At 38.5% G+C, this 13,610-nt stretch overlaps 1 protein-coding gene across 1 annotated transcript in view; it reads right to left on the bottom strand.

Annotated features, from left to right (window-relative positions):
* The window catches only part of LOC136264644 (uncharacterized), a 70,762-nt gene that overhangs the window by 39,489 nt on the left and 17,663 nt on the right, over positions 1 to 13,610 (bottom strand). Inside the window, exons 2-3 of the mRNA XM_066059422.1 lie at positions 7,869 to 7,934; positions 6,836 to 7,123 (exon numbers count right to left, since the gene is read on the bottom strand). Of these exons, the coding sequence (XP_065915494.1) occupies positions 6,836 to 7,123; positions 7,869 to 7,934 (354 nt within the window). The remainder of the gene's footprint in view (positions 1 to 6,835; positions 7,124 to 7,868; positions 7,935 to 13,610) is intronic.

The following is a 13,610-nucleotide window of genomic DNA, read 5'->3' as shown; positions in this document are numbered from 1 at the left end:
ACATATCGATACGGCAATATATCGATACAGCAAATAAGTATCACGATATGATACTGTACTTAGGAAATATCGATATATCAAAGTTTTCTAGTAGAACAGGTAGTGATTGCTCTATTACTGCAACAGTGATCTAAATACTCGAACAGAATGCCTACCTGTGTTATAAAATGCAACGTTACAAGAAGCCATACAAATACGCATTTATAAGTGCTGCTGTTACTGTGTTATGGCTAAAATATTCTTACCCAGGTCTTCTAAAAACAGTAGCTGTTACACTTTGAGTATAAAGAACTAGCAGTAAACATCTGCTGTATATACTAGCCATCTTGACAATTCACCAAAATGCGGAGAAATCCGGACAAGCCTTTGTGGGAGCATGTATTAAAATAAAATGTTTGTGGTAGCTAATTGTCTGGGTGGTGTAATAGAGGCAGGTATCCAGGTAGAGATGTACTTTTAACAGCAACTCTGTTTTCCATACTAAAAATCATACCAGGAACACACTAGCTATTTCAGCCTATTTGTCACATCATGATCAGTATAATTATTACTGTAGTTTAGCAGCATTCACTGAATAAAGAAATTGTATACACAATGAATGTAGAATCAGTGTTGGTTCTTTAAGGTACAGATAAATTGGATATTGTTACAACTATTAGCTAGTACGCCAGTCATAACTAGCCATGACCACTTCATTATAGTATCGTGATACAGTATCGTATTGAACAGTATATTGATGGTGATACACGATACACAAAATGCACTGTATCGCAGAACACTAACGCGTAGCAAGTGTGTGGTCGAGATACTCTAATAATACAGTCACCCTAATAGAACATCAGTTAGTATGCAGATGTTTTTTTTTTAAATTGTTAATTTAAAAATGAAGTAGGGATCTATGCAATATAAAGTAGTGAAACAAGAGGTGAATGATAGTATTACAGCATAAATCGATGGGAAAGTCCTTACTTTGGAACATTAACTACAGTTTTGTTCAATTCCAAAGTAGGGACTTCCCTCCGAGCTATGCTGTAATACCATCATTCACCTCTTGTTTCACTACTTTTTATTGCATAAATCCCTCCTTCATTTTAAAATTAACAATTTAAAAAAAATACTAGTTTGTTTAGTTTTTTGTTGTAGCACAGCTAGTTACAGTATAACTTGTGAGCTAGCTATTAAGTTTCTGTACAGATTATTAAAGTACGTACTGTGCCAAAATTGGAAGCACATAGGCCCGTAGTAGTGTGCATAGCTTATGTTTGATCTATGACCTGTCTCAGTACGATGGTCCATGTTCTATTCACCCTGGCCAGAAGTTGTTTGAATGAACAGGCCCTTTCAGTTGTCTGGAGTTTAGTCTCGACTAACAGGATGAAGCAGTACAATTTCTACTCGAGTACTATCCTATCACTCGCTGATCTCGCTGTCCAGCACTGAGTGGCTGAGTCAGTGTGTTCAGAGGAACAAGCCGTCAAGTATCAGTCTGTCTATTAAGTAATAAATCTCTTGATCGATTGCGGTCCAGGCATTGGTAAAAGTCGAAGTAACAACTCAGCAGCTTTAACATTTTACATGCAACACTTGAAACTATAAGCGCCCCGCTCTTTCAGCAGCATAAGCACTTTCTGAAATAATTTTGTGGTATCTACAGAAAAGTGTTGATACGGAAAATTAACACCTCGGTATAGTTTTGATGCTTGAAGAAGAAGACAACCGACTCGATTGAAGATAAAAGGAAAGACAAGGCGCACAGGGCGTACACTCGTCAGAACCCCAAAAGGCACATCCCACCAGTGAGTTTGTTGTTGTGGCATAAAAAAGTGACCGTGTGCTGCTTCATTTGGGCTTTAGGCTTGCAACTGTGGTCAGTGAGTGAGTGAGTGAGCGAGTGATTGAGTGAGATGAAATTCAAGTTTTGAGATTTAAAAAAAATTCTATATCCGGTCAACAGTATGTGTTTTCTTGTTTTTAATGCTGTATTTCATGTTAGATGGACCAATATTATTTCGTAAGGTGATTTTGTGTCTCTAGGATGATTTTTAAAGCAACATTTTAGGCGGCACGTGTCATTTTCGGGAGAATCCCTACTTAAACAGTACTACCTACTTAAACAGTACTACCGTACTGTTTGATTACTTACATAATTTAAATAGTTCATTGTGTTTTATTATTACAATATATTACAATAATTATGGTTTTCATCCATTTGATGCCGTTTCTGTTATTGAAGAAAAAAGCACAGGAAAAAGTGATATTTATAGCTACCAGCAAAATACACTGTAGATAATTAAAACTGCATGGATGCAAGAGTTCAGCTACAAACAAGTCACACTCTCAAAGTTCAACTACATAATATAAGTAACCCAGTAGAGAGTTCAGCTACAAAAAAGTTATCTGGTAAGAGATATAATAACTATTAGAGAGCGTTCAGCTACAAACAAATCGCCCCGTAGAGAGATCAACTAGACACAAGTCACCAGTACAGTTTAATTACAAACCGGTCACCCTGAAGACAGTTCAGCTACAAAAAATTACCCAGAGAAAATTATAAAAAGCCATACTGCTAGAGTTCCGCTACAAATAGGCCACCCTGTAGAGAGTTTAGCACATCTTGTAGAGAATTCAGCTTACGGAGTTCAGCTACAAACAATCATCCTGTAGAGAGATACAAGCAAATCACCCTCTATAGAGAGTTCAGCTACAAACAAGTCACCCAGTAGAGAGTTTGGCTACAAAAAGTCCCATTGTAGAGAATTCATCTACAAAAAAGCCACTCTGTAGTGAGTTCAGCTACAAACCAATCATCCTGTGGAAAGTTCAGCTACAAGTAAGGAGTCACCCAGTAGAGATTTCAACTAGTGTTGCACCGATAATCGGTTGAAGTATCGGTAACAGCCGATATTAGTTAATTTTACAAGTATCGGTATCGGCTACGAAGCGGAAATAATTTGCCGATTAACCGAAACCCACATGAATCGTTAATGACGGCAATGAACAGGTGTAAGTAAAGAAGGTGGTGAATGTAGTAGTAAGCAGTTTGCTGGAACTGTTTTGGCTTGTGTGTTTGTACAAGTATGCTTGTAAGGCTGTAGTAGGCTATGTATATTTATCGGCCGCCCATGCAATTAGTTGATTGCTCTTCACAAAGGGTCTGGAGTCCCACTAAAAACACTGTTTGATAAGCTGGCTTACTTCTTGGCTTCCTTTTCCATGAAAAGGGTTAGTGGCAAAAGTGTAGAAAACATTGTAAAAGTAGGTCGCCCACGCAATTAATTACATTGATTATATATATCACTACAAAGGCAGTTTATACACATAAACTTAAGGTGATTTTCTGCTCCTCCTCCCCTGTTCTGAAGAATAGAAGAATATTGGTAAATATCGGCATATCGGTTACAGGAATAGGCAAATTATCGGTATCGGTAAATGTGAAAAAATGCATATCGGTGCAACACTAAATTCAACCACAAACAAGTTACCTGTAGAGAGTTCAGCTACAAGCTAATAATCCCATAGAGATTTCAACTGCAAACCAATCACCCTGTGAAGAGTTCAGCTACAACCTATAGAAAGTTCACCTATAAGCTAGTCACCTAGTAGAGAATTCAGCTACAAACAACTCACCTGTAGCTACTATTGTAACTAAGTTACGTAGTAGATTAAAGTAAATATAGTAATATATATTATAACTAGTTACATATAGTATGTAATTTGTAACGAGGATTAACTGTCCAAAATTGTAACAAGTTGGTTAGTTATATTATACTGTTGGCTTGTTGAGAAAAATTCATTTACATAAAAATTTGTACAATTATAAAAATGTATGCTTAAAATCCACAACCGATGTACATGCCATCTCTTTCCTGTAGTAAAGAAAAAGACGGTTAAAAAAAGAAGCCCCAAAACAGGCCTATGGTCTGATTTGGAGTACACGAATACAAAAAGAAGTGCTATCTAATCCACAACAGCCAAGCTGTAAAAAAAGGTGCGGCCCCCAAAAAGTCATGGTGAAAAAAAAAGATGTGAAATCCCAAGTTTGCGGTCAAGAAATGACTATGATGGTATGTAGGAAAATAGCAAAAAATTTAATAACATTTCAGGTGAATTTGTTGCTGAGTGCTAGTGAAACTTGGAGGCATTACAAATTTACCAGAATTGTTGTTATAAAATTTTTGCCATTTACCTACTATCATAGACTAGTGCTGAGCGGCATTGGATTTTAATAGGCGGTACGATATTGACTTAATATATGGCGGTTTCACGGTATTAGGCGGTAAAGACAATTAATTTAAACAACATGTATAAGTAACTGTGTACTGTATGTTTACATCAAAAGAAAGTGGTATAAATGAATAAAATAATACCAACACCACAGAGTGAACAGAATTAAGTGTCTGATATGTGTTTGCTTAAGCTGCTGGCAAGAAAGATTAATTGGTTCACTTTGTGTGGCTTGATGGAATTTCGCTTACTTCGTACTACATTGCCACCAATACTAAATACTCTTTCAGATGGCACACTTGTAGCACACACAGATAAATACTTGTGGGCTGCAGAAGATAGTAGTGGCATGCGGCTTGCTTCTAAGCTCCACCATTGTAGTGGTGATTCATCAACATCTAAGATGGGATATTGCAAATACATCTCAGCTTCGCGTTGAATTCTTTCTGATACAGTAAGTGAGTGCGAGTTAGTAGTAAAAGTAGCAGTCTTACCAAATATTGAGCTGAATTTTCCTTTTCTTTTCTTAGTGAGGGGCTCGCTACTTTCTGTTTCATTCTGCCCTGTTTGAGAGTTGGACACAACCCTGTCAGCAGATTCAGACTCCAACATGGATGCTTCTTGTAGTAAAACTTGTACTGGCTCATCAGTTAATTTGTACTTGTCCTTAAATCTTGGATCAAGGAAAGAACATTTATCCAAGAGCATGCTGACTTCTGTACCAGCATAACAATGCTCTAGATCACTGTTGATGCGATCTTTAATTTCACAGGTTAAGGCAGTGTCATCATCTTGGTAGTTCACCATTGTCTCTTGGATTAACTGTATCATTGGTTTTATTGCTGAGCAAGTAACCCTCTTTTCACCGGATAGCAAATCAGTTATCTTTTGAAAAGGTTTGATAGCTGCAACAACAGACTGTAGGAACCTATCTTGCCAACTAGGAACCAAATGCAATGTTTTACGATCTTGAGCATTGGCAACATATCAGTTACAATGCAGCGAGTTACAGCATCAGTAAGAGATTGGTGTTCCCTTGAACCCTTTCCGTACTTTCTGTCTTTCTCAAAACAACCAGTGATAGTTGGTGTACCAGCCGCTGCAGACTTGGATTCTCTAGATTTTGATTGCTTCGCCGGACCTGACAGTGTTTGCAGTTCACTGAACTGTACAGGGTGATGCATTCATAAATGACTGGTTAAATTACTCGTATTAGACCACTTTGCTGTTACTTTCTTAAAGCATAACTTACTGGTAGGAGTGTCAAAGTTAGTTGGGTTGCCTGGAACAAATCCGAAATAGTCCCATACTTTAGAGGTAGTATTCCGCTTAGAAATTAACTGTACACTAGTACCATCAATAGTATCAGTACCTGATGATGAGGGCTGGCTTTCCGTTAAACTCTCAGTCTCAGCCTGATCCGTTTCAACATCTAAGGTTTCGCTTGTCATGTTTCATGCCATGCTGTAATTAGATAAATACGGTAGAAAAAAAATTTACAGTGTGCACTAAATGGGGTTTACATTTGGAACGCCATGTTTAGTGCTATTGTATGACAGCTGCTTAAACTTGTTTTTTCCGATGTTCATTGTCACCTGGATGCATTGTAGTCTCGTGCCCAGCCGGGCTCGCGCTAATGCGCAAACACCGTCTGGTGACAATGCTCGAGTTTCTTGGGCCCGGAAGTGCGATCCAGCCAAAATATTGGCTGGCCAATCAGAATCGAGGAGTTGCATAATCGTTTAAAAAACAGTGAAAAACTGGCTAGGAATAAAATAAAACTTAGAATAGGGCATTTACCAGATGTGATCTCTTCTTGTACCAATATTAGTATAGGGTAGCGTTTCATTTTCAGTTAAATGTTGAGTCACGATTCTTCGGTCTTATAAGGTGAGATCGAAAAACACAACGTGACAACAAACCTCTTGAACGAACTAGATCAAAACCTTCTAATGAAAGGCTTTAAATAGTCTGCTTTTTCGTCTACTTCCAATACATTCATGCGATTGTGCAACTCATCGATTCTGATTGGCCAGCCAATATTTTGGCTGGATTGCACTTCCGGGCCCAAGAAACTCGAGCATTGTCACCAGACGGTGTTTGCGCATTAGCGCGAGCCCAGCTGGGCACGAGACTAGATGCATTGTTGGTTGTCACCTGGATGCATTGTTCTTTGTCACTTGGGTGGTATCACTCCCATGTTAAAGCAGATGCTAATCATTATTGTTGTGGTGTTAGCTGTGCCTGTTGCAGCAGTGTTGGCGGTATTGACAGATGGGACGGTTTTATTATTTTGCACCGCAGTTTAGTTAAAATACTGTCATACCACTCAGCACTATCATAGACATTTCTTGGCTGTCAACTTGGATTTCACATCTTTTTTTCACCATGTCTTTTTTTTTAAAGGGGGGGTGCACCTTTTTTTACAGCTTTGGCTGTTTTGGATTACATTAAATTAACAGAACGAAAACTGTGCCTGAATGCTGGCATGATACTCAATGCAGAGAGTACAGAAAATCCTTTTTCAGCCTGACGTGATTGGCAAATACCTACAGTGTAGTGTAGCTACGGAATTTGACAAATTACTTATAAACAAGTTTAATTTACTGACCTGTCACGTTTAACACTATGGAACTAGTGATGTCATTAGTAGCAGTAGTACAGTTATACTCAGTGTTATCATCCTCCAGTCCAACATTAGTGATCACAAGATCAGTATTAGCATTGTAAGTAGGGTTGAACACATTCTGATGATTAGTAAGAATATTAGAATTAACAAATGTTCCATTTCTCCACCAAATTAGATCCACTGCTACTCCATTACGTAATATCACACATTGTAGAGTTACATCACTTCCTTGACATGTTATACTGGGACCAGTAGCTGGTTGACTGAGTGCTGCAATAAACAATCATGCAGTTGATTATCACTCAAACATGTGCACATGATTTCATTTTCAGCTACATAGTTTATTAAGACTTTACAGCACAGGTGCTGAAGATATGTAGGACACCTGGTCCTATAGCCTGGTTAAAGATGTTACATTAAATTTGTTTGAAAAGTTGAAGAAAGGAGAAAAAATCCATGACTGGACCTCGGCAGACTTGATCCTGCAGGCATTGATTCTGTAGGCATCTGATTTACGCTCAAACGCTTACAGGAGTCTGCCAGGCAGTCAGGATGTTAATTTCATGTATTTGTATCGATACGAACTCTAGAGAGTGACATATGCATGCAGTAAAAGCACATTTTCAGGAGTGCACTGTATACACACTAGAGTTGCAATGATACAGTGTGCAGATGTATCAGTATATTGCCTCTGATGTATCACGATACAGCGATATACTGTGTGATACAAGTGGAGCCTAAGTAATAGTCTATGTTGTTGTTTTCTTTGTTTTTTAAAGAGAAACAAGTGAGCTAATTTTTCTTTGAGAAGCATTATGTATTATTCAGTTTAACCACAATGTACAATAATTTGATTGTCAGCCATGTTAACAAGCCACAATATGTTGATATATCACGATACGCGATATATCGATACGGTTTGACTTTGTATCGATACAGCGATATTGTCTTAAAATGATACTATACACGATACATCGATATATTGTTGCATCTCTAATACACACACTCTACTTACTAAAGTTTTGTTGCAAGGTACACTTTGCTAGTAATAGTAATCCAACCACTGCAAGCATCTTGTTGTCTGCAACATACATACAATAAGTTGAGGTAGTAGTAGTATACTAGGTAGGGATCATGAAGGTTTGCACTTCTCAAAAAAAAAAAATTAAACAGAAACCTGCCCACCCACCCGTCTGATTCCTTCAGAGCGTAAGCTAAGGCTACAGGCTTGACTTTTTCACTGTTAGATGTCACTTCAGCCCAACAGGTGCATATCAGCATACTGCAGTATGTACAATGTACACATCATGGACTTACCTTTGTGTCCCATTTTTTTTTTACTAACAGCACAAGGTGTTTATACATTTGTAATGGAATTGCCCGTATTTTCAATAGTGATTGGATTGATTGCAGAGGCATTTCTCATAACATTCTTTGTTTTTAATGCTGTGTAATCGGCCAAATATAACTGAAAATGAAGCATTGTAATCGGCCAAATATAACTGAAAATGAAGCATAACGGCTACTTCACTTTTCTGTAATTGATCATTGTTTTAGACAAAAACATTAAGTGTGGCATCATTCTTTCTTTTGATGCAGTATGTGCACCAGTAATATATAATGTTGCAAAAAGTAAACAAATAAGTATGCATGTAACTAATACAGATGTCTCGATGTGGCTATAAATGATATTGCTAGATATGGTTAGCTATTAGTTACAACTTTTGGATAATCAAGACACACGGTAGTGTGTCGTGCGGCCCAAGAAGCCGCGTGCCACCCGTGAGTATATTAACAGGAAGAAAGAAAACGCAATTTTCACACCTATGTAGCTCTGTGATCCCTTATCCGATTGGAACCAAATTTGCTACAGACGTGCCGGCCAGCTAGGGGAGTCTACACACCAAATTTGAAGAAAATCGCTCCAGCCATTTCCGAGATACGAGCGAACAAAATTTCGTTTTAATTTCTTCGTTTTCTTCTTCTACTTCTTCATTTCGCACACTTCGCAAAATCCGCCATAAAACACGAATGCATGCTTGGATCGGGCTGAAATTTGGCACACTTAAAGGGCTCATTAAGGCGGATCTCTGTACCAACTTTGGTAGGAATGCGATGAACATTCACGGAGTTATGACCGATTATTTGCGTAAAATAAGGTCGAAGGTCTGTCACGCCTACAGGGTAAACTCCTTTGAAGAATCAGTTGAAAATTGATATGTAGATGGAACAACCATCGTAGGAGTGCCGTTTTGTGGTTTGAAAGGAATCGGGATAAAGACCATGGAGATATGACACAAAACCCGTCCTGTGTCAAAATTACTGGATCGATTTTTATGAATAAAAAAACTATTAGTTTTCGTGTCTACCAGGCAAACCGCTTAGAGCAATGAGCTGAAAATCAGTATGTAGCTGGAATACTCATCATAGAAAGTCCTTGCAGTAGTACAGAAGAATCGGATTACAAACCACTGAGTTATGATTCGAAAGATAACTACATGTAACAAATGCAAGATCGAGATACTCTAATAGAACAGTCACCCTAATAAAGCATTCAGCTGCAGTTATAATTTACTCAATTATATTACATTGCAAGTTATTCTGTAGGGAATTCAGCTACAAACAAGTCACCCTGCAGTCAGATCAGCCAGAAGAAGGTACCTAATAGAGAGTTCAGCTACAAAGAAACCATCATGTAGAGAGTTCAGCTCAAACAAATTGCCCTGTAGAGAGATCAGCTAGAAGAAGTTACCTTGTAGAGAGTTCAGTTACAAAGAAACAATCATGCAAAGAGTTCAGCTGCAAACAAATCACCCAGTAGAAAGTTCTGCTATGAACAGATCACACTGTAGAGAGTTCAGTTAGAAACAAGTCATCTTGTAGAGAGATCAGCTAGAAGAAGTTAATTTGTAGGGAGTTCAGCTATGAACAGATCACCCTGTAGAGAGTTCAGCTACAAACAAATCACCCTGTAGAGAGTTCAGCTACAAACAAATCACACTGTAGAGAGTTCAGTTAGAAACAAGTCATCTTGTAGAGAGATCAGCTAGAAGAAGTCACATTGTAGAGAGTTCAGCTACAAAGAAACTACCATGTAGAGAGTTCAGCTGCAAACAAATCACCCTGTAGAGAACTCAGCTACAAACAAATATTCCCTGTAGAAAGATCAGCTAGAAGAGTTGCCTTGTAGGGAGTTCAGCTACGAACAGATCACCCTGTAGAGAGTTCAGCTACAAACAAATCACCATGTAGAGAGTTCAGCTGCAAAAAAATCAATCACTTTGTATAGAGTTCAGCTAGAAGAAGTCACCTTGTAGAGAGTTCAGCTGCAAATAAATCACCTTGTAGAGAATTCAGCTACAAACAAATCACCCTGGAGAAAGATCAGCTAGAAGAAGTTACCTTGTAGAGAGTTCAGCTACAAAGAAACCACCATGTAGAGAGTTCAGCTGCAAACAAATTATCTGTAGAGAGTTCAGCTAGAAACAAGTCACCCTGTAGAGAGATCAGCTAGAAACAAGTCACCCTGTAGAGAGTTCAGCTAGAAGAAGTCACATCGGAGAGAGCTCAGCTACAAAGAAACTACCATGTAGAGAGTTCAGCTGCAAACAAACACCCTGTAGAGAACTCAGCTACAAACAAATATGCCCTGTAGAGAGATCAGCTAGAAGAAGTTACCTTGTAGGGAGTTCAGCTACGAACAGATCACCCTGTAGAGAGTTCAGCTACAAACAAATCACCCTGTAGAGAGTTCAGTTACAAAGAAACCACCATGTAGAGAGTTCAGCTGCAAAAAAATCAATCACTCTGTAGAGAGTTCAGCTAGAAGAAATCACCTTGTAGAGAGTTCAGCTGTAAATAAATCACCTTGTAGAGAATTCAGCTACAAACAAATCACCCTGTAGAAAGATCAGCTAGAAGAAGTTACCTTGTAGAGAGTTCAGCTGCAAACAAATCACCTGTAGAGAGTTCAGCTAGAAACAAGTCACCCTGTAGAGAGATCTGCTAGAAACAAGTCACCCTGTAGAGAGTTCAGCTACAAAGAAACTACCATGTAGAGAGTTCAGCTGCAAACAAACACCCTGTAGAGAACTCAGCTACAAACAAATCGCCTGTAGAAAGATTAGCTAGAAGAAGTTACCTTGTAGAGAGTTCAGCTACAAAGAAATCACCCTGTAGAGAGTTCAGCTACAAAGAAATCATCATGTAGAGAGTTCAGCTGCAAACAAATCATCCTGTAGAGAATTCAGCTATGAAAAGATCACCCTGTAGAGAGTTCAGCTAGAAGAAGTCACCTTTTAGAGAGTTCAGCTACAAAGCAACCACCATGTAGAGAGTTCAGCTGCAAAAAAAATCAATCACTCTGTAGAGAGTTCAGCTAGAAGAAGTCACCTTGTAGAGTGTTCAGCTGCAAATAAATCACCCTGTAGAGAATCCAGCTACAAACAAATCACCCTGTAGAAAGATCAGCTAGAAGAAGTTACCTTGTAGAGAGTTCAGCTACAAAGAAACCATCATGTAGAGAGTTCAGCTGAAAACAAATCACCTGTAGAGAGTTCAGCTAGAAACAAGTCCCCCTGTAGAGAGATCAGCTAGAAACAAGTCACCCTGTAGAGAGTTCAGCTAGAAGAAGTCACATTGTAGAGAGTTCAGCTACAATGAAACTCCCATGTAGAGAGTTCAGCGGCAAACAAATCACCCTGTAGAGAACTCAGCTACAAACAAATATGCCCTGTAAAAATATCAGCTAGAAGAAGTTACCTTGTAGAGAGTTCAGATACAAAGAAACTACCATGCAGAGAGTTCAGCTGCAAACAAATCACCCTGTAGAAAGTTCAGCTATGAACAGATCACCCTGTAGAGAGATCAGCTAGAAACAAGTCACCCTGTAGAGAGTTCAGCTAGAAGAAGTTACCTTGTAGAGAGTTCAGCTACAAAGACACCACCATGTAGAGAGTTCAGCTGCAAACAAATCACCCAGTAGAAAGTTCAGCTATGAACGGATCACCCTGTTGAGAGTTTAGTTAGAAACAAGTCATCCTGTAGAGAGATCACCTAGAAGTATCACCTTGTAGAGAGTTCAGCTACAAACAAATCACCAGTAGAGAGCTCAGCTACAAAGAAATCATCATGTAGAGAGTTCAGCTGCAAACAAATCATCCTGTAGAGAGTTCAGCTATGAAAAGATCACCCTGTAGAGAGTTCAGCTATAAGAAGTCACCTTTTAGAGAGTTCAGCTACAAAGCAACCACCATGTAGAGAGTTCAGCTGCAAACAAATCACCCTGTAGAGAATTCAGCTACAAACAAATCTCCCTGTAGAGAGACCAGCTAGAAACAAGTCACCCTGTAGAGAGAATCCTGTAAAGAGTTCATCTACGTACAAGCAGATCACCCTGTAGAGAGTTCAGCTACATTTCAAGTCACCCAGTAGAGAGATCAGCTGCAAATTATCCTGTGGGGATTAATTGACATGTAATAAATATATGCAAGAGTTCATAATATAATGAACTCTTGATACTTGCATTATATATATAATTTGTACATTTACTGATAAAATCAGAATGAGTTAAAGTATTTATAAAATCTGCTTCATCTTTTTCTATTTCCTGTGGTAAAGAAAATTATATAGGTTAAAAAGCCCCAAAGCTGGTCATAGGCCGGCTTTGGGGTATACAAATACAAAAAGAAGTGAAATCTAATCAAAAACAGCCAAGCTGTAAAAAAAGGAGTGCGGCCCTTGAAAAGGCTATGGTGAAAAAAGATGTGAAATCCAAGGTGGCGGCCAAGAAATGGCTGTGATGGTAGGTTAATGGTAAAAATTTTAATAATGACAATTCAGGTGAATTTTGTGCCAATTGACCAAGCGGCACCAAATTCACCTGAATTGTCGTTATTAAAATTTTTACCATTAACCTACCATCACAGCCATTTCTTGGCCGCCACCTTGGATTTCACATCTTTTTTCACCATAGCCTTTTCAAGGGCCGCACTCCTTTTTTTACAGCTTGGCTGTTTTTGATTAGATAGTTATAACAGTTACATCATAATTATGGAAAGTCAACAAAATACTTGCCCTGCAAACAATCAATCAGGTGTGCATGCATTTTATCCTGCTTGAAGCACATAGCATGTAAAGGATCTTGGGTAAATGCCAGTGCCGTGGTGTGATCATTTCCACCAGATTGTAGAGGCACTGCTGCTATCTTGAAACTTAACCTGTTATCAGAAAATATTTCTGATATACCTCTCTTCAGTGTATCATCAACATCATCGAACAGTGAATCAAATATGTTATCTCCATCCTACTGTACTTGCAGTAATCCAATGACAGCCACGATAGAAAAATATTTGGATGTAATTATTAACCCATTTCACAATATGTCGCTGTCTCAGAGTTGAATCAAACCCAACAAATAAAGGAAACTGATTCCAAAAAAAATTTTTTGCGCAGCGTTAATATGCATGTCAGTGAGCCTGCAACCATTACAGATTGCTTCGTGGTCTGATTCTTTTAGGGAAATGTTGAAAACACAAATCCATTCTAATTCATCAGTAGCCATCAATTCTGCATCTTCTACCACCACACCTCATGTCAACATCTTTACTGCTGCTACCTCCTTCATGATTGAAGTCTGGGTCGGAATCTTGACCATTGCTCATCCTCTGTTTCTTGTTCTTAGACTCCTTTTCAGCAATGTACAACTTTGTAATGTAACTACCAGGATGACATTTCACAACAGTTATAGCATTGATGT

This window comes from Dysidea avara, chromosome 1 (assembly GCF_963678975.1).
Source record: "Dysidea avara chromosome 1, odDysAvar1.4, whole genome shotgun sequence".
Classification (NCBI taxonomy): domain Eukaryota; kingdom Metazoa; phylum Porifera; class Demospongiae; order Dictyoceratida; family Dysideidae; genus Dysidea; species Dysidea avara.
The sequence above is the reverse complement of the archived record's forward strand: the minus strand, read 5'-3'. Positions and strand labels throughout refer to the sequence as shown.